The 27,804-nt window shown below is 38.6% G+C and overlaps 1 protein-coding gene across 3 annotated transcripts in view; it reads right to left on the reverse strand.

The window, feature by feature from the left end:
- negr1 (neuronal growth regulator 1) overlaps nt 1-27,804 on the reverse strand; it is a 157,055-nt gene that overhangs the window by 59,263 nt on the left and 69,988 nt on the right. For all 3 annotated transcript variants that reach the window (XM_066663881.1, XM_066663882.1, XM_066663880.1), the window contains exons 3-4: nt 22,129-22,254; nt 7,881-8,012 (exon numbers count right to left, since the gene is read on the reverse strand). In XM_066663881.1, coding sequence (XP_066519978.1) covers nt 7,881-8,012; nt 22,129-22,254 — 258 coding nt within the window. The remainder of the gene's footprint in view (nt 1-7,880; nt 8,013-22,128; nt 22,255-27,804) is intronic.

A 27,804-nucleotide genomic window follows, 5' to 3' on the forward strand; every position in this document is an offset into this window, starting at 1 on the left:
GCCTAATAGCATACAGCTAGCTGGCTGTGACAGATATCCTCACACAGCTAACTCCCAATCTCTATCAAACCAGCATATCTGTCTGCGCTAAAGGATGATCCGCTTAATTACTAACCATATTAGCAACAACAATGTGAGAGGAGGAAAAAAGCTATTGTGACAACTGCCACAACACTTCAAAGAAATAAAAAGCGGCAGAGACGAGACTCTGTAGTTTTACTGGGCTTTGAGGAATGGAAATGGGGATTTAAAACAGGCGCTTGGATTTGGATGCAAACACTTCCAATTACGCGACAACAAGACAAATTACTTTATATTTGGACACATCTGACAGCTTAAACCGCAAACCTAAGCGACTAAAGTGAGCTAATTTGAACATACATCCCATTTCTTAAGCCCTAACAAGGAAACCATTACAAAGGCCACCCTTTTGCAAAACAAAATAAGTTCACAGAAAGTTTGACTGCTGTTCAGTCCTCCTGTATTTTCTTGTCATGGTAATCCTTTGATTTTTATTAATTTATTTTATTGAACCCAGCAATGTAAAAAATAATAAAAAAAAAAAATAATAATATAATAATAAATAAATAAATAAAAATATCACTGGGAAGACACTGAGCTGTTACACCAAGCTGAGACTCATGACAGCATAAAGAGCATGCTTAATAGAGATTATACAGCATCAAAAAGGATTAAATATTTGTGTGCAACTCGGTAAACTCCTAAAATGAGAATAGAAACCTATCATTTTTTTTTAAATAAATATAAGCCATGAATATGTGGTGAAATTCCCTGTTAAATGCAAATTCATTGCATAAGTTCTCAGATTCAATTATATTGGTCCTCCAAGGCGTCATCACTACTGGCAGCATGGTCCAGGATTGGATAACGCAAAGTAGCAGTGTAAAAAAAAAATCATGAAAGCCCAATAATCCTAGCAATTTACAGGCTCCATAACAGAGGAGTGCAATTGTAAATCATCTGTGAGTTCCTAAGCCCCCACCAGATGGGAGGATCTGGAAATAGCACAGTTGCTGTGAAAAATGTGTGCTGCAGGGCTTACTGTTTGACAAATTTGCCAGTTGCAGCTTGATCACAAATGCAAATTAAACTGACAAGCCCAAAAACACTGGCTGAAAATACCTATGCACACAGCACCTTGTACGTTGTTGGGAAAAAATGGGCTATCAGGTGCAATATCTGTTCTTGCACTCAAATAAAAATAAATAATGATATGCATGAATGAAAACTCTATGGAAATATCCAGACATAAGTTAATTAAAACTGTTATGCATAAATGATATCTTGATCATTCAAGGACAAACGTCTAATTTGGTGCAAATCTGTTAGATAGTAAGAACTAATATGCGCTTAGGCATGGCACGGCATGGCCCATTACCACATAGCAAAGGTCAGTGGTTAAATAGAAATTATATACTAATCCAGTTCTCTTTGTTGGGCCCTAAATGTCACTCTGATAGCTACAGTATTTGGCGAGTGCATTGACACAAACCATTCATTTGCTTTGGGGTTGTGTTCCCTCGCTGACACATTAAATGATTAATTGGTACATCTCTTGGCAAAAAAAGATTTATTTTGCCTCGGAGTATTATTCCACCAACAAGTGTGGGATGTGTGTGTGCGGGTGTGTGTTTTTTTTATTTAAAAGATCAATTAATAATCCACCTCTTCAGCCATGGCCTAGAATGAGTTTTCTTCACAATTAAGGAATGGACTCATCAGTCCGTGACTTATCAGCTTACAAACAGAAAGAACTGCTTCAACTGCTGTCTCTACCTCATTGTCCCATTCTGTCCGCCAGCACGGGGTTTAGCAGCCAAGATTTATTAATTCATTAAGATTTCCATTTACATTTCAAGAATAACATCATGTTCTTTCTCTAATACAGTCAATCCTTATAAATAACAGTCATGCTATGAGGAAACACAGGCTGAGAAAGGCCCATAGAGAATCGTGGGTTAAGGAAGAAATATATTCAGTTGAATGAAATCATTAACTGCAGAGTCACAAATCTTAGTAAATAGACAAATTAGCTCCTGGTGTATCAAATTGGAGAATATATTCCTATTTTGCACAGTGAAGTAAAGCTGGACAGTCGAGACAATGTTATTTGTCTGTGGGGCCTCAATGTCAATATGCCATAATTACAGAGGTCTTTATGAAAATGTGCAAGGGGCTTTGTGAGCAATTACGTCAGAGGTATTTTCTCCCCATTTATTTTTCACTGGGGTACACAAGCCAGTCGATTTGTGTCTTACAGTCCTTCTGAGAGTCTGATATTGTTTAAAGCATAAGCCTACATTTATCATCATCTTCAATATTGGATCTTTTTGGTCAGAAAAATATAATAATTCTAAGAAGCATTCCTGTCTTTAAAGTGAAGATGCTCAGAGACCTTGTTTTAATCGCCCTTTAAACAGCAAGGATTTCTCACAGAAATATTCTAACCAAGCTTTCGTTCAAATTAATAATTACACTTCTAAATGTCATCTAAAAACTTGCCTTACAGTCAGTACAGTCACTTCATCTATGCACTGTGTGAGACATTTCTCCAAACCTATATTATTTCCCTCAATCTGGGAAACCAGCCAAAATCTGAGCAACAGTTCAAGTCAAATGGAAATGAAGGGTCACTGGGTGACTGTGCCCAGTAACAGAGCGTTTTTGTTTATATCTGATAAATTACAATGACCTATATAGAGGCCAGTATCCAATGAACATTCGAGTCAGCAGGGCACCATATACGAAACAGCTGAAAATCGATTCAATAATATAACAAATAGCTATACACATTACCAATCATACAGCTACAGTGTCATTTTAAAGGGTGGGGGAGTAAATGAAAATGAAATAGCTTTGGTGGGCAGGGTAATAGATAAGCAATAGGCTGGATGAAATAGAAAAAATGAAAAGCACAGATTTAAATACTGCATTAAACATGTTACAAAATGACAGTTGCAACAGAAAAATAAAACACTGCTGTAGGAATATTCTCATGTGTATAATATTTAGATCTAAAGTGGCGTGACAATAAATCTGTGATTTGTTCATTCTTCTGCAATTATTTAACTGAGAAATATACAAAAATATTTCTATTATTTTCACTGACCATATGTTTTTGTAAATATAAACAAATATTAAATATTTTTACCTGCAACACACTCCAAAAAAAATCCTTGAAACAAGCACATTTTGGTACCTTTTTGGTAACTGAGGATAGAAATTGTTGCAATTTTTCTAGTGGACTTTTTACCTATTCTTGCTGGATAAACAACTTCAGCTACTCAACAGTCCATAGTTACTGTTGTTTGATTGTTCTCTTTATGACAATCCATAGGAGAATCATCTGTGTATACGAAGCATGCTGTTTTAGCATGTGCAGAATGAGGCCAGGCATTGTGCTGCTGAAACAACCTAGGAAACGACCACCTTGATAGCAGCATGTTGCTCTAAAATCACAGTTTATGCCTCCACATCAATGCTAACTTCACAAACATGCATCTCACCCATGCTGTCGGCACTGATACAGCCCCAAACCTTAACAGATGTTGACTGCTTAATAAAGTCAGGATGGCAACTTTTGGCACAGAGAACCCAACATATGTTTTCCCTCAAAACAAAATGAAATGTGGACTCATCTGGACACGAGTTTGCACTGTTTTTCAGACAATCCTGAGAAGAGCTCAGGCCCAGAGAACTAGGCAGCGTTTCTAAATAGAACCGATGTATAGCTTTCCTTGCACAAATGAGTTTCATTTCTCGATTCTGTTTTGCCATACATCCAAATTGTATCTAAACTCACAGTGCCAGTCAGAAGACTTGAAGGTTAGTCACATTCAACTGTGACTTTTGGCCTTGCCCTACGAATGTTTGGGAGAATTAACAAATCACAGATTCTTGTTTTTATTGCATTTCACATAAAGTCCCAACTATTCTGAAAATGACTTTGTAGGTTTTCATCCATAAAGCTACACGACACCTACATAACATCTTCATGACAAATGACAAAGCTATATCGTTCCAACAAGCATCAGTTGCCACAGAACTTTCTGGGGGAAATAGACTAAAGCAGTTAAATGACACTTTTTGGAATACGCCTTATGTAGCTTTATGAATGCTGTCATGAATAGCATCTATAGTGATGTATGTACATATAATTATGTAATGGCTTATGAACAAACACCTATAGTGTTACCTGTGATATGTCAACATAATATTACAAAACATTTTAATCAAGAAACTATCCATTAACACACATTTATTTCATATTTATTGAAAACTAGGGGTCCTTTTTAAACCCTTAAATATTTCTGGGCTGTGACAGCTTAAGGGTAATGTCTAAACACCTTAAATAACAGTAGGGCAAGATGCTGAGGTGCACTTCTGAAAAGCTCTTTTCAGAGCTGGGTTTTGCTCCTGACAGTGACAATATAGCATCAAGCAAAGTGAAAGATACATGCTTTATGCATTGCTCCATTAAGGTCCATTAAAATCCAAACCCTATTTCCAGGTTTTTCAACTTAATGTGGGTTCTTACATAACATCTGTCAGATTGGTTGCTCTCAAGGCCTCATCCAAGCATAACGAAGCGGAGAAAAGAGAAGGAGATGTTTAGCGCAGATGCAAACTGTTGGTACCTTTTCCCTAACTAAGCCAAGTGGTTGTTACGGTGCGCATTAAGGCAGAATGTGTTCTGACAGGATGACATATGAAGCAAAAGCACCGTGTTGCCTCTAGAAAGCTGAAGCAGTTGTGTTTTGCATCAACACTGGAACCATCTGCAGAGCTACATGACATCACCTAATCCGTCATGTTTATATATTTATTTCCCATGATGTGGGGAGCGGCAGAACTCGAGTGGGGCCTGGATGAAAGAAAGGAAACAAAGCTAAACATCTGGTGCTACTTGCAACAGCAATGAGACAAAGCTTTCGTAAATACAAGCATCTCTTGAGATACTAACAGGGCTGTGTTATGTTCCTCTGCAAAATCTAAATGGCTATTAACTTACAGTATAAAGAAACAGGCAGGGTGTATTTGGACTAGGTCATAACTAGGTGCTGGGTTTGTTCTATTTTGCATTTATTATATTCGGCTCAGGCACACCAACAGGCTTTAGGTGTTTGAAGAGACACAAAGCTCCAGCTTTTCAGTAATTAGTTTGTTTGCTGAATCAGCCTGAGCCAAGTACTGTTGGAACAGAGCGTTATCATCCTACTGCAATCAACTGCAGGCTGACAAAGGAACGTTTGCCTAGGGTAAAGGTTATACATAAAGGGTGGACTAAATATTTCAGTTTACTTACAGTAGTTACTCATTCTGGGTGCAAATGTTAGCCACAGCAGCTCAATGTGATCTACATGACATTCCAAATATGCTGACTCTAGACCTACAGAGGTCCCTCAGTGGGACCAAGAGAGTGCCTTTTGTAATGCCAAAGTAACACCAAGAGTGCAGTGATTGGATTTTAGCCGAGAATAAATCTAAAGCCACTTTATTGCAAAGAACTGACTGCCTTTCAATCTGCATATGGATTCTGTCTCTTTTCTTCAGCCACTATTCATGTGCACACACTACAGGGCTGCTGAACGTTTGCAGATCTTTTCCAACTGTACCCTTCTGACACCCCTAGAGACATTTCCAGTGCAAGTGTCTTGCCCAAGGGCACAGTAGCAGTGGTGAGGGGAAAGGCTGAAACAGCAGAAATAGCAGAACTAGGAACCCTCTGGTGCTCAACAGCTACTGGTGTCCATAAAATTTACAACAATCCCCTCGCGTGTTACAGTTGCTGCATTAATTAAAGAGATGGCCATGGAATGGAAGAGGGAGTTGTTGTTGTTGCTGTTTTTTGTTTTTTTTTGCTCTCCTAGCTTTAATATACTGAATGCCAACACAAAACTTGGTTAAAGACATTAATGCACACATGGCCATAATTTATTTTCAACTAATAAATTTGCTTATTTCAATTAGCGGTCATAATCTGCAATTAGCCCAGAGGTCAGCGCTGCTCTTACCTAAAAGCTGCAATTATTTTCAAAGGGGAATGAGATTATTTTGCTGTGTATTTAATTACAATGATTACCCTTGAAATGTCAGAGCCAAGTCACAGTATCTGTAGACATGTTAGGCTTATAAAGCAAGTGTGAAGTAACATGCTTTGGTTGGATTAGTAAATAAAATAGAACAAAACATGTCAACGCTTTTTGCAATTATCTTCTAAGGTACACTTGTTCCTAACTGAATATACATTTATTTATTCATTTATCTTCATTAGCCTCCTCATCCTGATCAGGGATGTGGTGTGTCCCAGAGCCTACCCAGAATCACTGGGCTCGAGGCAGGAACACACCCAGGACACGGCAACTGAAAATGTAACTCCATAAACAACCTTATAACAATAAATGCTTGTGATAGCTAGTGATTTTATTGCAAGAGAACAGAGACTTTTTTGCCAACCTAAGGCTTTAATTATAGAGTGGCTAAACAACATCATTCATAATCCTTTATATGACCAATAATAAACCTATTCAAAGACTTCCCTGGACACCTACAGCTAAGCCATTTATTACCATTCAAGAACCTTTTGAAAAGCAAATGTAAAATGAAAGACCAATTGTGATGATATATTTAATTCTTGTGGAAGTCATGTACACCGTTCTGAGTCAAGTAAATTCTGTGCTTTTCCCTCCCCATGTACTTGTCAGGGAAGATGTGGACTTTCCAGCCTCTTTCACGCTTGTATTTCAGGACATGGCAAGGTAACACCTCTTCTAATTCCAGCATTGGCACCTGTTTTCTTGTCTATTTTTTTTCTCAGAGCCTGAAGCAACCTGCTTTGATGGACCAGTGTTGCTCAAATGATAGATTGCGATTTTCGAGCAAGCTCCTACACGGGAACTGCTTTACACTGGAACGTTTCAAAGGCAGAAAGGACTGGGGGTACTGTTCATGTCATCTGCGGCAGTAAATCATGTCCAGTCCTCAGCACAGTGCCACCAAACCCACACACATCGAGAAAATCAGGCTGTGGAAAGCAAATGTTCAGTGAAAACAATACGGCTGAACTGTTAGTGGAGCCAAGGTAGAGAGCTTGGCACAGAGAGGCTGATCTTTTGCGCTTTGTTTCTCATTAGAACGTGTCAATAGAATCGACTGGGTGGAGCTGAGATGTGAGTTATGACTCCAGAGCCGTCATTGGCCTGCCCTCACTGATGTGCTGACATTTCCATGTGGCTATGTGCCCATTAGTCTTTGTTGGGTGATAGTAAAGGGAGGCAGCAGTTGATGGGCCTGCACTGTGCATTTTCAGCTACAAGAAATCCGCATTTCTGATTTATGTGCTCCTGCTCCGCTGTGATTCAGCATATGGTATCAACAGAGACAAAGAGACTAATGATCCCTGTGACCGCAAATGAGACGAAACGTCTTAAAAGAGAAAAAGATGGGGAAGAAAAATCGTCAAGTGTCCTTCCCCTTCATTCTGGGGGAGCCAGATCCTGGCTATAAGTGTGATGAGTAAAGTCAGTATAATTCATTAATGCGTGGAGTGCTCATTACTGTCTTTTCACACTTTTTGAGAGACTCATTACCTGCATAATAGAAGAGTCCTTATAACATTGAGACCATTCCTCACTGGAAATTAATCATCTCGGCCCAGAGAAAAAAAGGGGATTCTCTTGTTAAATATTAAAAAACTTCCACACAATGAATTCTATTCTAATTTCCAACCCCAGCCAGTGCTGTTGCCTCTTGAAAAAAGTCAGTATCCACAGCACAAGAAGAGAAAGAAAATCATTCATTGTGCATGTGTGGCATCAGCCTGCAGAAAGATGAGCACAAAGGTAGAGAGATATACTCACAGTTGACTATGACTCTAACAGTCCTGGTGTCAGGAGAGGCGATGTCGTTCTCGGCTCCACATTCATAGTCCCCTGCTGCATCCCGAGTTATACCAGTTATGTTCAAATACTCTCCGGTCCCAAACTTCTTGGCTGGAATTGAGAGAAAGCAACACATTTAAAGACATTTTTACAAGAGGTTCCCCACAAAACCATTCATTTTTGGCTTAGCCCTTCAAGGTCGGGATATTGTTCCATTTCACCAGCTTGGGAAAGAAAGTCTAATTGTGTTATTTATTTTAGCCAGTGCCCATACAACAGAACTATGCTCTTAGTATTTTGATTCTTCTAGAGATGGGAGCAAGACAAAGTTAATAAAAAGAGACAATAATAACAGATGAGTACTCTAATTCTTTAAACTATATATAATGAAATTTAGCTTTCTAAATGATAAATAATCACTTTGTAGGCCAGAAATCCAGAGGGAAGTATTTTTCCTTTGAGGCATAATTTGCACAGAGAGAGATTACTGGCATCAAATACCATGAGCAAATCAGAGTAGTGCCAATATGGCAGATATGACTGGAGGTCCTTGAGTAATGAATGGCAATATAACACAACAGTAGGCTGCCACGCTGCTACTGGACTAAAAAAAATCTCTCTGGAGTTTCCCAAGACTAGGAGGCATCTTTATTGCACCATTGCTCAATGGAATCTATTTATACCCTACTTTACAGAACTAAGAATCTGTCTTATAGTGAAAAGAGGTAAACTCTGACACCGAGATGAGGAAGCTCTGAGTCAGCGAAAGCCCCACTGGAAAAATAAATAAATAAATAATTTAAAAAATAATAAAAAGATTACAGGATTTACTTGAGGATGGGGCTTGCTTTGGTCCTAACGCCCCAGCCTTGTAGGAAAATGTTTCGCTAAGGTGTCATGCGCTTAAATGGAAGACCCAGTGGAAAACAATTGCAAGGCTGTCAGAAAGTTTTATCTTTGTCGACATTAAACAATGCTGACAGTGAATTACAAAGCTTCCAGAGAGAGGGAGAAGTCCACGGTGCTCCTGAATAGTAGCTGTGACACCATGATAAAATCACTAAAGTTGAACTGAATTATTCTTCCAGCTCTGTAATCTGCATGCATATTTGTATACTGCAATGAAACAATGACATCCTCAAAGAGGGAAACAAACACAACAATTTAGTGCAATTCTGAACTATTAAGGAACTGGCCTGGATGCTTATCTTGGATGACAAGTTGCTATTTCAGGTCCATGGTTTTGCAAATGACTGAAATCAAATACAGTTTTGTCACAAATCTTTTTCCACAATGTATTAATGTAAAAAACCCTCATGTAGATCACATTATAACGAGAAAATGCAGGGGGCTAGACATACAGTATCATAAGAGAGAGTTCAATTATTATCCATAGACAGAGGTGAATATTAGAGATGCAGGGTGATATACAGAACACTTAGCTAATCCGTAAATGCAAGAGCAGCAATATCCTCCTTAAAATGCATCCAACAGTGGGACTTTGAATCTATTTCTTCCGCACTTCAAAGACTACAACCATATTCCTTATATTAAAGGCTTGCTAGATCTTGATTTCTACAAGATGATATGGACACATCAATCAGTCAAAACGTTAAACATTACCTCTTTGTTACTACATTCGTTTTTCATTTTATAAGCTCCATTTTCTTTAGAGGCGCAATTTGTAGTGCTACAATTACAGCCTGCAACTCATCCATTGATCTGCATACTTTTTTTTTTAGCATGATTTGGCTGCTGGATCATTCTGAGTGACACTGACGTGGCAGTGATATGTTACTGTGTATTGTGCTGGTACTAGTGGATCATACGCTGCAGTGCTGCTGGAGTTTTAAATCTAAGTGTCACTGCTGACTGAGAGTTGTCTACCAACCAAAAATATTTCACCAAAAATGTGTTGTGGGCAGCATCCTGTCACCACTGTTGAAGGACTAGAGGAATATAAACACAAACTGTGCAGCAATGAATGAGCTACTGCAGTAGTTCCATAACTTTTTCTGCAGTGTTCCCCTATTTTAGTTTGTTTTTGCCCTCCACCCCCAGCTTCTCCAACATATAGGTACATGCTTCCAAACTTCACTGACGTTTATTTTAAACATTATAATTCCCCCCCCAAAAAACGACTTATTGACAAAAACTACAACAACAAAAAAGTCAAATCACATTTACTGTGGAATATTTACAAGTGACATGCAATAAATAAATATATATATAATTTTTTATTTTTTTTTTCCCAAGACACTGTGACTCCATTAGCCGCAGCACTATATGATGTATAGCTAACTCTGGCAGCTATTCACTGTACAGTGCATTATTTCGGGGGTCTGCCATTTTTTTAATAGTGACCAAAACATCATGGACAATTTTCAGTACACTCAAACAATCACACAATGCACTGCAAAAGTAATGTACAACCCTTGTACACTAGCACATATCAGATTACCCATATTCCACTGTGTTGTTTGGTGAAAACCCACATGAGGCCGTGTTCAAAATCATTCACTACCCTCTTGAATTCAGTTCCCAGTCCACTATGTAGTCAGCCAATAGTGAATAGGGAGCCATTTCGGACACAAGGTCTGATTAGGAGCCGCCAGAGCCGTATATAGAAACCCTGCAAAGAGTTGCATCAACGGAAGTCCAAAATGCTCCATGGTCATGTGACTCATGCAGGCTCCAAATAGTTCCAGGAAGCTCTAGGCGACCAATTTAAATGCATAGAGTCAGGCAAAGAAAATTGCGCATTTTTGGTAATTAGTCTTCAATAATTGCATTGATCTAAAATATTTCCACAGCACATCGACCTCTATATGTTGTTACATATATGTTTAAAATAAAAAAAAAGGGTGGCACGGTGGCGCAGCAGGTAGTGTCGCAGTCACACAGCTCCAGGGGCCTGGAGGTTGTTCGATTCCTGCTCCGGGTGACTGTCTGTGAGGAGTCCCCGTGTCCGCGTGGGTTTCCTCCGGGTGCTCTGGTTTCCTCCCACAGTCCAAAAACACACATTGGTAGGTGGATTGGCGACTCAAAAGTGTCCGTAGGTGTGAATGTGTGAGTGAGTCTGTGTTGCCCTGTGAAGGACTGGCGCCCCCTCCAGGGTGTATTCCCGCCTTGCGCCCAATGATTCCAGGTAGGCTCTGGACCCACCGCGACCCTGAATTGGATAAGGGGTTACAGATAATGAATGAATGAATGAATCTCAGTTACAGACATATTCCTGTTGTTGATTTCGTTAAAAATAAGCAGAAATTATAATTACTGCTTTTTAAGCATGGACGGTATTCAGTATGAAATATACTATTTTATAATGTTTAATGTTTTCTTATAAGTTAGAGGGAGGTGATTAATAAATCATTTAAGATTATTTTTCTAACACATCATAGTGGTTTTAGTAATCCTATATGGACCTGATCTTAAAGACTATTGTAAAACCTATGATATCAGGCTGCTCTGAAGTTGGAAATCTGCTATTACAAACAATAAATTAAAATATCACATCCAGCCAGGATATTAAATCACACACACAAAAAATTATCAGATGTGCTAATAATATAAAATCCCATTTTTTAAACACGCATAACACTTGCAGCTGTTCTGCTTTAACTCTACAGTGCTGCTGGTGTCTGCGACTAACGTCCAGGAACTAGTGAGAGGCTCCATGATCCACCATTGCAGTTAAAACCTGGTCCATTGGAGTCAAAGTAGTTGAGGCATCTCACTCTCTATATGGCTCTAGGAGCCATGGAGTATTTGCCCCTCCCTCCATATACATACACACATACACAACATATCAACCACAACATTATGACCAACTTCTTGTTTCTACACTCGATGTCCATACTCTGAGTTCCACTGACTATACAAGAGAACTTGTTCTTTCTTCCTGTTCTGCAATGGTCAGGACCCCCACAGAGTAGGTATGATTAGGGCGGTGGAGCATTCTCAGCGCTGTAGTGACACTGACGTAGTGGTGGTGGTGAGTTAATGTGTGTTGTTCTGGTATGAGTGGATCTGACATTTATGCTCTGGAGGTTTTTAAACACTCTGTTAGACACACATCTTGTGGGTCTATCTTGCAGATGTAAAGCCAGAGAGAGTAACTCATCTGTTGCTGCACAGTTTGTGTTGCTTGTCCTCTAGTCCTGCATCAGTGGACACAAGACGCTGCCCAAAGGACGCTGTTGGTTGGACATTCTTGATTGGTGGACTATTCTCAGTCCAGCAGTGACCCTGATGGCTTTAAAATCTCCAGTAGCACCTGCTCTGTGGTGGTTCTGACCATTGAAGAACAGGGTGAAAGGGGCAAACAATGTATACAGAGCAACAGATGGACTCCAATCTGTAATTATAGAATTACAAAGTGCCCCTGTGGGTGGTGGAGCTGAGAGAATGGACAGTGAATATTGAAACAAGGTGGCCATAATGTTCTGGTTGATTGGTCCGTGTGTATATTTTAAATTATTTATTTATTCATTTGTTTTCTTTCCCCACTTGCTGTATCTACTTTTAATAGCCCACACTCTCATGAGCTACTCTAGCTCGCTTTAAATCTTTACGGTGAGCCAACAAGGTTGTTGTGTATAACAGAGTGTCTTGTGAGTGGGCAGTGTTTAAAAAACCTGCAGCTCTGCTGTCTGATCCACTCGTTTCAGCACAAAACACAAACACGTCACCACGTCCATGTCACTACAGCACTGAGAATGATTAATTACTTAAATAATACCTGCTTTAAGATGGTCCTGTGGGAGTCCTGAGAGTTGAGCACGATGAAAGGTGTTAAAGTATGCAGAGCAACAGGTGGACTGTAATCTGTAATTGTAGACCTAGACAATGCACCTATATTGTCAGTGAAGCTGATAAAATGGACCAAGATTCTAGAACAAAATAGGCCATTTTAATATTTTAGGTGTGTATTTATTTTATTTTATACTCATTCTTTAAAAATTTGTATTGACACAGCCTTCGCTGTTTTTTTAGGCCTCAACTCCCAGGATCTTTATCTGTGATTAACTCACTGTATAATTTCCTTTAGCTCATTGAGTTACTTTCTTTTCCCTTACGGAGCACTCACAATGAACCATCACTTATCGTAGTCATTAGAGCAAAAGAGGAAATTACCATGGGCTCTGTGCATGTCATATATATATATATATATATATATATATATATATATATATATATAGATATATAAATTAGCAAAAGTCTGAAACAACGTACACAACGTTAGAAACAGCAGGCTGTGTGTTTGAACCACAATGTGCACAAACGCAGTGCCTTAAAAGTAATGCACTGTCGGAGAGGGAATATTGATTATTCACAGCAATGTATTCAAACACAGACCCCTGCTCCTTATCATAAGCCATCTTAAATGCCCCCTGAATTGTGCGGGAAAATGTATGTTGAGAGTTATTTTGAAAAGCTCAAGTGCAGCTCGTCATAGCTCCAGGGACATGCCGCTCCAACCAAATTAGGCAAATCAGAGCAAGGTTAATCTACGATTCCACATTGCTCTGTGTTAAGTGCAGTCACAGTAAGCAATTTCCCACATTGTGTGGAGAGCACACAGTACATTTCCTTGAGGTCTGCCTGGTGCTGATAGGATGAGTGCTGCTAGAGAATACATTATGGAGCTAGGCAATGGCTCGCTATGCATTTCTACATTTAACCCCTGAGAGAATACAGCAGCAGTCTAAATGTTGTATGAGTGGCTTCCCCCAAGGCATTCATTGAGCTGTCAGCCATGAATCATACCCCCCACCACCACCCAGAACATCCCACACACAACCGCCCACACACACGCCACTTCTCTTTCTCTTACCATTTACTGTACATCCCCTTAACCCTGGCAGCACTCACTTTGCCCCCAGTCGCTAACAAACAATTGCCCAAACCTCTGTCTTTGTACCTCTTCGGAAATCACAACCTCAGAGAAGCGTTTGCTGTGTTTAGATAGGATAGCACAGCACTATTGTTCCAGCTACAACACCTCAGACTGAAGACAATTTCGAGCGCTTGAGGCCTGAACAAAGCATCGACACAGGACAAGTAAACGCTCCAGCACACATCTATCATTTGAAAAAATCAAATTCACAGTATTTTTAGTCAGCTATTTTCAAAGGTCACAGCTATGTATATACCACGGCTTCAATTCACAATAGAAAGAGCTTATGAAAGCATGTTCAGGATCAGTAATGCTTGGATTTTGCTATGGCTATGCATACGTAAAGGAAGCGGCTGGACCATACATTGCCTTTAACCCCACAGTGTGCCCATTACAGAAACCCCCTGGTCATCAAGAGTAGTCGAAAAAAATATCTTTAAATAAAAGTGATGAATGCTTCCCATTTTGGAAGTACCCTGCCTTGCGGTCTGGCTGATTGCAGCAGAAAAGGTCGGCACAGCTGGAAGTGATAGTTTTTGCTTGTCATGATGATGGAGGAAACAGATGCCAATCTTTAAGGGTAATTTCCTCTGGGCAGGTATTGATGAAATGGCCGCATTCAGTGCATACTCATACATAAGTATTGGGATAGCAAAATATAAATAGCTTTTTTCTTTACACTCATGGTATTGAGCCTTCAGGTAAAAAAGATGAATATGGGGTAAAAGCATCTTTTACTTCTTGCTGTTTACTTTATACACTACAATATATTAGAAAATTTCCACTTCCTTTGCTTCCTTTAAGCATTATAAGCAAGAAGTGGAAACAAGGCAGGGTTAAGCAAATCTTGATTGACGTACTAAGTCAGTATAGGCAAGACTAAATCATGTCCAGAGTCCAAAATAATACCGTTTCTTTCTTCAGTAAATTAAATGCCATATTAGCATTTAAAACAAGATGTAGAAAACTATTTAAAAAACGCTTGTTAACAGTTTACTGTAGTATATAATGACAGCATCCAAATTATGACTTTTTTACCTTCCAAATTAGATACTTATTAGATATATTGTGTTTTTAATTTAGCCTGCCAGTCCATTAAAAATATTTTAATGTACAATTAACACAAACACCAAAAAGCCTGCAAAGGGAAGGGGGAGATAAGAGGGGAAGACAAAAATACAGTTAAAAAAAAAACCCCAGAACCTTCACCAATGTATAATCATGACAGAAACGAGAATATACAAAACAAGGAGGAACCAGTTTAGTAAAGTAAAATAGTTTCATACTTTATATTTGCTATGAAGTATATTACTACTAATAATGAATTTTTTATGAATAATGGCATATGACTTTTAAGCAAAGAAACATTATCTAAGTAGCAGTTTAGCTTATAAGTGCTTCTCTGTGCCACCTTACTTGGCTAAATAAATAAATAAGCAAGCAAGCAAGCAATAGGGTGGCACAGTGGTGCAGCAGGTAGTGTCACAGTCACACAGCTCCAGGGACCTAGAAGTTGTGGGTTCAAGTGACTGTCTTTGAGGAGTTTGATGTGTTCTCCCTGTGTCTGCGTGGGTTCCCTCCCATGGTCCAAAAACACACATTGGTAAGTGGATTGGTTACTCAAAAGTGTCAAATGATAATACTGTATACTGTGGGCGCTGTGGGAGCTCACTCATTGTAGATGTGACCGGGTGGAGAAAACCAAGCCGAGTAGCCCCCCGCAACTGTGAGTTTAGCACTGAGCTTGGGTTAAGAGAGGAAGAATGAAAACACACAAAATACTCAGAAGACCCTTCACTTGTCTTTGTGCTCAAACGTATGAGGCTTTATCCTCTAATTTTGGTAAAATTTTTAATTATGTGTAATTTTATCATTTTGAGCCTCTGTTCGCTGGAAAATTATGTGCTTTGGTGTGCTAAAACAAGTGCCTGTTAACTGGCCAGCTCTACTTATAGACAGTGTAGAACCGACTTAGTTTGCTTATTTTGAAACATTTCTCCTCCTCCAAAACCAGTCGCTGAAATTTGCTTTCTAATAAACTTTTTTTTTTAATCGTCAACACTGGTGTACACTGTCAGTCTGTGCTGAGAAACTGCACAGAACAACCCCTGCGGTCGACTTTGTGCTCACAGATATAAGGCACTGTGCAGCTCGACAATGCATCACCCCGCCACGATAATACCGTATACCGTGATAAAATTGAGACCGTATGTCAGTATGAAAGATGTGGATACTGCCCATCCCTAAGCTAACCTGGTATGTTATTCATAATGTGGTATTTTACTCCAGAAATGCTGTAGTTCAATTTTTCAGCAAGGAATGGTGATATTTATTTAAATTGAGTTTGTTTACAGCTTACAGAGATCAATTTCGGATGTCATTTGTCCCTGTTGTCTTCCAAAGTAAAAGAAGCATAGGATACCCACAGTAGCTAGCACAAAATATCTTTTATGGTTCTATATCAAGTATGCCTTTGAAGCAGGTCTGGCATTACCAACCGTGGAAAAATCCTGTCGGCTGCCCTTGAGTTTTTTTTTTAGACATAAGGTCCATGTCTAAGTCAAAGTCTGAGTCATTGGTCTTCAAGTCAAAAATGCTCCTGCGCCACATCAGTGACCTGCTAAATTTGTAAGTTCATTTGAGTGCAGTAGCCAATTTCACTTGTACCTCTCTCTCTCTCTTTTTTTTTATTGTTTCAGGCGTCTTTCTTACAGCAATAATGTGTGTTTTAAATTGGATCTAAATCCGACAATGAGCAACCAATCTAGGACACTTCACTCTTTCTCTCAGTGAAGTTATGTTGATAGGTTTTTATTTATTGTACTGCAGCATGATGAAACCACTAGTTAAATGGAGGTAATTTACTATACATATTAATTTCATGTCTGTTGGTTAGTCAGATAATGCCAGTACAAATAGGTCAGAGTCTAAAACACCTTCAAACAAGCACAGTAGTAGAAACATGAGGCAGTACTGAAAAATAGCAAGATCACAAATAAATTCAAATGGATTACAACCCCCCACCCAATTGCTTAGTGAACACCAACACAATAGCATGTATTATATGTAATTGTATATTCTTATAATAACATACTATAAATCAGTTATCTCTCTATGTGTTATGCAAAATTCAATACAAAAAACGACCATGCACAGACTTAGTTAACGTAATCTATTTATTCTAAGACTTTACCTATTGAGATCGCTTCCTGCTGAATAAGAACAATGCCTATTTTTTCAGGATTTTAGAAAGTGGGCACTTTAAGCTCCTTGATTAACTGACTATATTCCTTACATTGTAGCAGCAATAGTTCCGGACCATAAACTACTACAAATCTATGTCTAGTCTACTTAATTCGGTTTGTAACGAGTTACCCTTAATTCAGACTGTGAGCCTAATTTTTGACTTCAAAAAAGGCTTAAATGGGCTGAATTTATCTTCATCATTATTCATTTTTGTCTTATCAGTCCTAAACATAGCCCATCCTAATAGCTTAAAAACAATTATAGACTACATTAACAGTACATTAGCTTATACACTTAGGCTCTTGTTTGTTTTCCAACGTGCCTGATAAACATCAATCAGTGATAGCCAGGGGGGCACAATAGCATGTTGGTTTACTGCACACAAACTCACAACCCAAGGTCCAGTGTCAGTTGTGTACGCCCACGTCAAGACACTATCTCCACCGTGTTTCACAGCAGTACACTCTGGACCTTCAGACGGCTTTTCTTTCCTCCCTTCTTTCACTCTGCCACCACTTCAGTAAAGATTTATCTGCCACATCTGTCCACAACACTGGTCTGGGATTCACATTTTGTAGCATGTATTTTCAATTCTGTTTTCCTGCAGATAAGAGATTTGTATTCTGTGCTGCATCCTTAATAACAGTCCCACACAGGAGGGGTGACACCTTCACCCCTGTAGCAACAGTTGTTTTTATGTTTTTCCTCCACATGTTTAATAAGCTCCAATATTATCGACTGCAGCTGTTTTTCCTCTTTCACTGCTGATTAGGAAGTGGTTTCTGTCATTTCAAGAGATTCCAAGTTGTTGGTTTTGCCATGGTGCATTAATGCACTACGGTTCTGACTGAATTCCTTTTTTTCATATTGTGGAACCAGAAGGCATGTTCTTCTTGCAGACTACTGTTTTTGCTAGACATATGCCTGCTGACTTCAAAAGGAGAAAACAAAGGGAATTTTACATTCCTGTGCTATGTAATAGTAACAGAACTTTATCTATTATTGACCGTTCTCCATATTGGCTGAAAACAGCAAAAATATTCTAAAGTAAGATATGAACATGAATACCCAGAACTACAAAGTAAAACAAAAAAAAGTTTATACGCAAATGGAACCCATGTATATCCAAATGTATATCCATAGCACATACATATTATAGTTTGTTCACAAAGCTTTTTAAACTCCATCCTGAGACACACACAGTAACACAGGAAGTAGACAGCCCTGTCTGCAGCTGTGTGATTAAAAGCAACCTGCTCTACACCTGTTTGTGCACATTCATTTAGCCCACAGAGAATATCAAATATTTAAACTTACACTACTCTTACCAAAGTCAGATATAACCCTTCTTTTGAACAAAAACAGGAAAAAACAGAAATACATGCTTAACAAAATTACTCAAATTATAAATTATCCTTGCATTTTATTCTTGTAATAATGCCATAGCTTTATTTTTATTACTTCCATTCTCTTTTTCATGGCAATCTGCTGGAATATAATCCATACCTCCAAAGTTCAGTCATCTTGGCTCAGAAGAGACCAGTGATGATGAAGTCTGATATGTTCTGGAAACACCAGCAGCTTCTTTGATTAACAGCTTTTACATTATCTTTGCTCAATAACAGCTTCTTGAAACGCATCATATCCTTTCAGACCACAGTGTCTTGTCAAAGTGGAAGGACAGACCGAAACACCTGCAGGTTTTTGAGAACCTGACAAGAAGTAATTTTCTCCTGTCCCTCAAAGACTCTTAAAGATGAAGGCCTTAAGTACTGTTTAAATGATGATGACAGTTGAGAGAATTTTGATAGTCTACCAGGTCTTATTAGGAGTAACAATCTATTTTAATTTAATTGTCTTTTTAATAAGTTATTTTTTGTGTTATTTATTTACTGACTTTTTCCCCTTGACTTTCTTCTTCCTTGTAAAAGGGTGTATTATTTTTAATCTCCGAAAGTATGTAAAAGCAACTTTGACTGGAAATTAAATAAGTGAAATATCATTGACTTTTGTACAATGTTGTATATTGCAAGTGTATATTTTGGTGTGAACTCACACATATTTAATTATACCACCCCAATTCCACTGAAGTCGGGACATTGTGTAAAACATAAAACAGAATGCAGGGTGGGCCATTTATATGGATACACCTTAATAAAATGGGAATGGTTGGTGATATTAACTTCCTGTTTGTGGCACATTAGTATATGGGAGTGGGAAAAATTTTCAAGATGGGTGGTGACCATGGCGGCCATTTTGAAGTCGGCCATTTTTGATCCAACTTTCGTTTTTTCAATGGGAAGAGGGTCATGTGACACATCAAACGTATTGGGAATTTCACAAGAAAAACAATGGTGTAAAACCTGTATGTACCTTTCAGCATTAATGGTGCCTTCACAGATGTGCAAGTTACCCATACCATCAGAGATGCTGGCTTTTGAACTTTGCGTTGATAACAATCTGGACAGTCCTTTTCCTCTTTGGCCCGGAGGACACAACGTCCATGATTTCCAAAAACAATTTGAAATGTGGACTCGTCACAATACAGGACACTTATCCACTTTGCATCAGTCCATCTCAGATGAGCTCGGGCTCAGAGAAGCCAGCGGCGTTTCTGGGTGTTGTTGATATATGATTTTCACTTTGTATGGTAGAGTTTTAGCTTGCACTAAAACTAACTGTGTTCACTAACAATGGCTTTCTGAAGTGTTCCTGAGCCCATATGGTAATATCCTTTACAGAACGATGTCGGTTTTTAATGCAGTGAGGGGTCGAAGGTCACAATGTTGGTTTTCGTCTTGTTGGTTGCCGCTTACTTGCAGAGATTTCTCCAGATTCTCTGAATCTTTTGATGATATTATGGACTATAGACGATGAAATCCCTATACTCCTTGCAATTGTATGTTGAGAAACGTTGTTCCTAAACTGGTGGACGATTTGCTCACGCAGATGTTCACAAAGTGGTGAACCTCACCCCATTCTTGCTGTTCCAATTAACCTGTCCACCTGTGGAATGTTCCAAACAGGTGGAATGTTCCAATCATAACTATATTTACCCTGGAAATTTGTTTATATATATATATATATATATATATATATATATATATATATACACACAAATTATCAGGGTAAATATAGTTATGATTATTTGGAAGGCAGAAACCCCCCATTCCTGTAAAAATTACAACTATGATATGTTCTCAGCTGTGCTGAGAAAGGAAGATCAATAGTGTTTTAGTGCATATACAGGAATATAAGTGTTTATATGGTGCCTTCATGTCTGCCATGCAGTGTTTGCCTGCTTTTTGCCTTCTGATGATTCAAGCACCTTCTATCTGATGTGCACCTATAAACACCCATAGTCTAAACCAATATTTAAAAAAAATAAAAAATAAAAGACAAACATTTTTGTCCATAAGCTTTTTAAAAATAGCATATCAAGTTTTTGGTTGTTTTGTAACGTTACTAATGCATGACCTCTTCCTCCAGATCTCATTCTGACCATTTGCCCAAAAGTTTAAGGTAAATGTATTCTTCAAAAGAACTTTAGTATATACTGCTGTTATGATTCACTGACACTTTTAAAACCAGAAAAGGATTTGGATAGCACAAATGCACTAGAGAAAGAATATGACAGCACAGAGATAAGTGAAGCTGTCTCGACTTATTAGATAAGTGCAACATGCATCTTCATAAAATAGAGGAGCACTCAAAATTGCTGCTCTGCCAGACAAGCCACTGAATTTCCACACTGGTCTGGAAATGTACATACATCTTCTTATGAAAGGCTGAATGGAGAGAAAAGGCAAGATGAGCTTAATGTGCATTCTCTCTAGATGTTTTTTTCCCCTTCCGCTGCAGCACAGTGATCCATATGAAATGTCACATTCTCAAAAGCATACTGCGATCAGAAAAGACAGTCTATTCAGCTTCATTGCACTGTTATCATATTTTGCAGCAGCCACGTTTTTCTCTTTGGATTTTTCTCACCAATTTTAGTCATTTCCAATTCCACCTATTTACAAGGCCTCCCCTAATAACTCAACCCTACCATGCTGGAATGAAGGCTAGTACATGCTTTCTGTGAAGCTAACCAGTGTCTCTTTTTAAACTGCTGCTTACACAATGCCTCTGGTCAGCTCAATATGCTTGGAGGAGAAATCTAATTGCCCAGCTCTGTTATGTTAGCTAGAGGGATGGCCATCCATGCAGAGACAGTTATGTTCTTTTGGACTCCCATCCAGATGGCTCTGGCATCTAGAGGGATTACACTGGTAATGAGCACTGATGAGGAGGAATCATCTTAAAAGTAGGCATTCGACCAGACTACTACCACAAAAGAAAAAATACAACTACCCACTGCAACTTCAGTCTGTAAATGAGCTGTACGCACTGTAGCTTTCCGCCTGTTCACAACTGTAACTGAGGTTTTCAAAAACACTCTACAAGGAGAAGATTTAAGAAAGGTCCATTTTCAGTGTGCTTGTGTTTACGAGCAAAACTGAGATTTGGAATATGTCACAGTCACAGTTTGAACCGCACAGCTCTGTTTACATTAGGAGAGCGTGTTCAGAATCTCAGGACTCTCCCTGCATGTGTGAGTGGGGGGGGTGGAGGTTTGCATTGTTATTAATGTTATAATCATATTAATCTTGCTGATAATATGTCCAAGTGTAGGGGAATGCAACAGGAGGAGTGCAAATTTGGAATGAATTTAAATTAAATGAAATATATATTTTCTCTTTTAATAATCATTGCAGTGTGGTCTATTTGAGCCTCATAATGTAAATGAAAACACAAACCCAACCACAATATTTTCAATATTTAAGTAAAAAATGACCCCTTGAATCTGTATCAGTTTCAGCAATTATATAAAGAAATAGGGTCAGAACTGAATAAATGTGGGTCTGCCATCTTTCATTAGTGGTTATTGGCATCTACTCAGAAATTCCATATCTGTACATCCCTTCAAGTCAATACATTAATTTTGTTTAATAATTCAATTTGTTGTAAACATGTAGCCCATATTTAAAAAAAAATTACACATTTAAAAATAGAAAAAATAAAGAAATTTCAACTTACCTGATGGAGTGATGTGTCTCCAGGTGATTTTTGGCTCTGGCTTGCCACTGGCTAAACAGAAGAGCGTAATAGTCCCACCCTCATTTACTGTGACATCCGAAGAAATATCATATATTTTGGGAGGAACTAAAAAAAAAAAACAAAGAGAGAAATCCAGTAAATATAAATCTGTTGCCTCACATAGTTCTTAGGAAGGGTTTTACAGGCAATTCAACAAACGGATTAATGATTCTTAATGCCCATTATTTTGCATAAGTCTAATATTTTGGTGTCGGATTGAAAGCAGATCCCCCTGGTCATCGGCGCAGAACTGTTCAATCTACTGTGGCTTAGTCTTAACGCTGCATTTTTGTCTCACTGCACCTCCACCCTCCAGCTCTGCTCCTTCAGAAGTCTACAACGTCAAAGACGACTCATCCCCTGATCTCGCTCTCCAACATAAACCAGGCTGTAAACTGTCATAAGAAAGCAAAATCAACAAATCCCTGTGCGCCTTTTGGAGATACAGCTCTAAACCCACACCATTTGTTCACTGTGGTCTGAATCACGTCCAACTTCACTAGGCCAGTCTTCACTCCTCGTCTTATCCCCATCCAGGATTCCAAACAGCACAAATGTGGTGAGTGAAGTGCAGAGGACACTTTTTCAATACCTTATTTTCTTTCTTTCTTTTTTTTATATATATTTTGTTTTGTTGGGCAATGGCTGGAGATGTAATTATCTTTTGTTTCTGCTGGAAATTCCAATTAATAGTTTTCATGACTTGTGCAGACAGATTTCTTCACTGTGTGTGAGCATAATCAGCAGCACAGCATGTTGTTTTGTGAATATCATCATACATCATTATATTTTTTATGGCAAAGCAATAAAATGGCTCTGTGAAAAGGAAAAAAAATCTGGTCATGCTGAAAAAGCAAAAGCAAACTTTAAAGGGTCCATATCACAGAAAACAATTTTCCTCATAAATAAAAGAGTTAAAAGTATCTGTCTGTGTATTGGAATCACTGTCACAAACATCATCAAATTTACATATATCCTTTCAAACCTATTCCTGCCTACAGAAATTTGGCTCCACCCATTCTCACTGAACTGGACTCAGTGCTCTGCTTTTTGGCATGGGAATGAACTGAGCAGCAATGAACTGTGTTCACAGACAGTGATTTTGGGAAGTATTTCTGAGCCTGTGCAGTAAAGTCACCTATAGAAATGTGTCTGTGTTTTTTCCATGCAACCTTATTGTCCAAAGATCACCGCCACCCAAAACTGGTTTTGGGATTTGTCCCTTGCATATACAGATTTCACTGGACTTCCTGAATCTTTTAAAATAATATGCACCTTAAATAATGAAATCCCAAGTCCATTTCTATTTGAAGTTGAGCAAAGTTGAATTGTTGCAGTATATGTCCCATATAATCTAATCATATCACTGACCTGTTGCCAATTAATCCCTGCAGCAAACCACCCCAACAAACCCACCCCCTGTCAACGCTTTAGAATGTTTCAAAAAGAAAACAATACATTTCCGTCTTTGTACTATTTTCAGTTGAATATATTGCTTAAGATTTCCATATAATTGCATTCTGTTTTTATTAACATTTTGCAAAATGTCTCAAATTTCCTTGATTTTTATAATTACTATTACATATATTCGTATAATACAGTTTGTATAATTGTCTATTATCAGCTCCACCTATGATGATTGGTTTTATGTGCAAATCATTTCTACTAGCATTTTTTTAAAGTAAGCTTTTCCTATAAAATTGTTATTAATAATTGTTTTTATAATCTCAGCAAGTACTTTACTAGTTACCATACTGAATATGAACGATGAAGCAGAACTACTGGCAGCACTCATTTAAACTGAATGAATTAGGCTCATTTTACATTCTTAATGTATCAATAACCTGATGACACTGCAGATCTAAATCCAATTTACTGACAAAGTACCTGAGCCCTTTTTTGAAAGCCTGAAAGCCTCGTGTTATTGCCTATTGGTTCACATAGGAATGTTTATTGACATATAGCTACAAAAACAGATAGCACAACTAGAAAATGTTGCATTTGTATACTGATCATATCGTTTGTTAACAGGATCAAGACCCCTATCAGTCCATGCTGAAGAGTCACTCATGATTCAATGGCTTAAGGGAAATGGTTTTCAAAAATGGGTGGAAGGCTTTGAAGCTTTATCTGTATGTCCTAAGCAGACCGCTAAGTAATTAATCATGACCCACTTTCTCAAAGTCATCGCAGTGATAAAATCATCTCCGTTGGTAGAGAGCCGTGTCTGAGTAGTACTTGCCTTACCACCTTCTGTTAAAATGCATTTGCAAAGAGAGGTGCAGACAAATTTCCAAATGAATTTTTGCTGCAATTTATGTTTACAAGGACAGAGATGGCCTGCTTTAAGGCATTTAGATCATTTTGCTGCCTTTCATTGAATTCTGAAAACCAACGCAGCAAACTAATAATGAATAAGGGTTTTATATGTTGGAAGTTTTTTCAATTCACCTGTGCAACGAAGAACAAGGACATACAAACGGAAAGTCAAACATGGACACCATATAGCACAGAGAATACTTAAAGTGGCAAATTACAGTTTCATTTGTAGTCATAGTATGCAACTCTCATGAGCTACACTTGGCGAGATATTTTGAATTGAACAGCTTTGAAGTAGCTGGAGTAGAAGAAGAGAACAGTGCTATGTCATCACAAACAGCTGCAAAGGTCAACAAGCCACCAACCCCAACCTTTTTTTTTTTTTTCCCTTTCCTAGAGTACATAATGAAAGTAAATGTTACTTAATCTCTAACTCAAGGACTACCATTATTCCGTCTCTTCTATAGCTCCTCAGACTCTTTGAATCCTCACCGGCTTCCGACTTCAAAGCCTCCAGCTGCTGTTATTTTTATCTTGTTTATTTCCATTATGTCTGCCTTGGTCATACAATAGCCAGCAACAGGGATACAGGGAAAATAAAGATAAAACATTACAACATTATTTCTCAGGCTTCATCAACATGTCAAATCAACATGATATTTTTCCCCTATTCTAAATTCTTTAAGTACTGAGCGATTGTCATGTCCCCTACCCCCCACAGCCACTGCAGGAGGTGCTGAGATGGAGCTGCCACCGTTGATGGGGGAGGCGTTATCTGCTTACCAGCTCCAGAGTGAATAAATAAGCTTCTAATGACGCCACTTTGAAATTCAGAAACGCTTACAGCTGCACTATTAAAATGCAGGGTTTCCTCGGCATAAAGAAGAGTGCATGGCTTTCCTTTCCATGGATTCTGACAGCTTCTCTAGAGCTGACTCCTGCCACCAAATCCAAGACCCCATTACTTCACACCTACTGCCAGCCCACATTCCAATTACGGAGCCGAAGGAGATGTGGGCTGCTGTCATAATGCAGACTAGCACGTGCAGTGGCTTAAGAGGAGACGAGGAACATGAAGATACGGACTCATTTGTTTACACCGCATTTGTCATTTCTGTGTCTATACAGGTGAAATTTAAAGGCAGTATCTAAACCACATAACCTCGACAAAGCTGACATGCTGTAAACATTACAGCTACAGCTTTGTGCCGTACTCGCTGTGGTAATTAACCATGACTAGAGTCAGACACATTAATCTACCGTACACGGTTTTAAAACCTGTCAGAACTACTTCCACTTAGCTTAGCATAAGTAAAATAAGCCAAATGCAACAGTTAGTTGCCATGTCTCCAGAAATGTTTCTTGGGAAAATGCTCATGTAACCAGTGAAAAAATGAAAAAAGATGCGCCCTATCACACAGGAGTGTGCCCTCTATTAACCTTTACAGGCGTTCACACCCCGACAACAGAGACTATCCTAAATTATTTTTTCTCCAGTAGAAAAACAGCCAGTAATTTAAGCCACTCTATTAAATGAGTGAACTCCCATCACTATCACTCCATTATTCAAAGTTAAAAAAAATAAAAAGAGCTAGTCCCTGAGAAAAAGACATTCATAAATTAGTCATCTGAAGTCATTATAATCTAAAGCCCTAGCCTATAGATACACACAGAGAGATGTCAGCACCCATTCACACTTCCCAAGCAAAATTAGTTCTGAATAAACAGCGGAATGACTAAGAATTTATATTATAATTTTATTCTGGTAAAGTGCAAAAGGCTCATTCTCTCAAACTGTGCTGGTCAAGGTTTTCCAGAGAATATTCTGGCTGTTCATCATTTCCAGAGCTGTGCCAGAACATTCTGAGTCTCAGAGAACTGTGCTCTGTGAGCAGCTAAAAGGCTGAGGTGGCTGCAGCGCTAGTCAAAGTGGTTAGCCATTTCCAACGGTGGCCATGGTAACAAGCGCTAGACAAGACAGCAAAAGTTCACCTTTATTGGGTATGATTCATTATCACTAGTCAAAAGAAAAAAAAATAATAAAAAGCATGCCTGAATGAGCCTTATCAACATATTCCTATATTTCTATAAATTTGATTTATTATACCTTCATTGTTGCCTGATTTCAGAGGAATTTAAAATGGCCCCTTTAAGTCAGTCAGGACTGTAAAGACGAAGCAAAACGTGTGAAATTCTGCAACATCTGTCCTCCTCCCACCAGTGCCTAATAAAGCAAAAATGCCACAGTGCAGTGAAATCCAAAGCCCCAATATGGCACACTGCCACTTTAACCAGGATGACAGCCACTACAATCATTTTTCTAGCACCACAGTGGTGAAACTGCTTAAAATTTTACCTGCCAGTGCCACTGGAACAAATGCAATCCCTTCTAGAATATAAACCAGTGGTTAGCAAATTGCACTTTCTATGCTAAGATGGACTCTCGGCTCATTCTTACAGATACCAATTCCCCATACAAGCTGCAGGCTGTAAAAACAAACCAAGTTAAATCCCTTAATTAGGTGTCAGACACAGGAAAAAAAACACAAACACTGACAGTCTGCTTTGCCCAATGGGATTTCTGAAGTTTGCAGTGCTGCGACGCACTCACTGATAAAGTACACAACCTTAAGTGGATGCTACACAATGCAACATAATGAAAGATCAGACGTAGAAGCATGCATTTATACAGGAAATCTGATGATTACGACAGAGTATTTCAGTGCCACCCAACTGCAAATAAAACTATACTGATTTAGAAATATCGGGTCATATTATCTCCTCAGTACGCAAACAAAGCTTATTCCACTATATGGCCAGTCTGTGGACACCTGCTCATCCTATATTTCTTATAAAGTCAACTGTATTATTTAAAAGTGTCTTGTTATACAGCCTATAAGCATAAGTTTGTAAAACTTTGTGGCAGTAACAGCTTCTACACTTCAGGGAAGGCTTTAGAATACCTGCTGGAAGATTTCTGTCAGATGATCATTAGTGATATCAGGAACAGGTTAGTAACTGATAGTTAGTATTTATGACAATAGCCCTCAAGCTCAACCCAAACATACTGAAAGGCACTATCTGCCCTGAAACTGCAGTTCCACTGATCCACAGCAGAAATGCAGGGGAGACTAGTTTAAACACTTCCAGCTTGGTGACTATAGCACAACATTTTGCAAACTACTCTATGTGCATTTGAGTGGAGAAGGAAGAGCTGCTTTTTACTGCGTGAGCTCTGGGTGAGATGTGTATGACTGATTATTTTTTAAAGGAATAGGCGCTGAAACCGGTCATTCT

The sequence above is a fragment of the Hoplias malabaricus genome, chromosome 3 (assembly GCF_029633855.1).
Source record: "Hoplias malabaricus isolate fHopMal1 chromosome 3, fHopMal1.hap1, whole genome shotgun sequence".
NCBI classification, from domain to species: domain Eukaryota; kingdom Metazoa; phylum Chordata; class Actinopteri; order Characiformes; family Erythrinidae; genus Hoplias; species Hoplias malabaricus.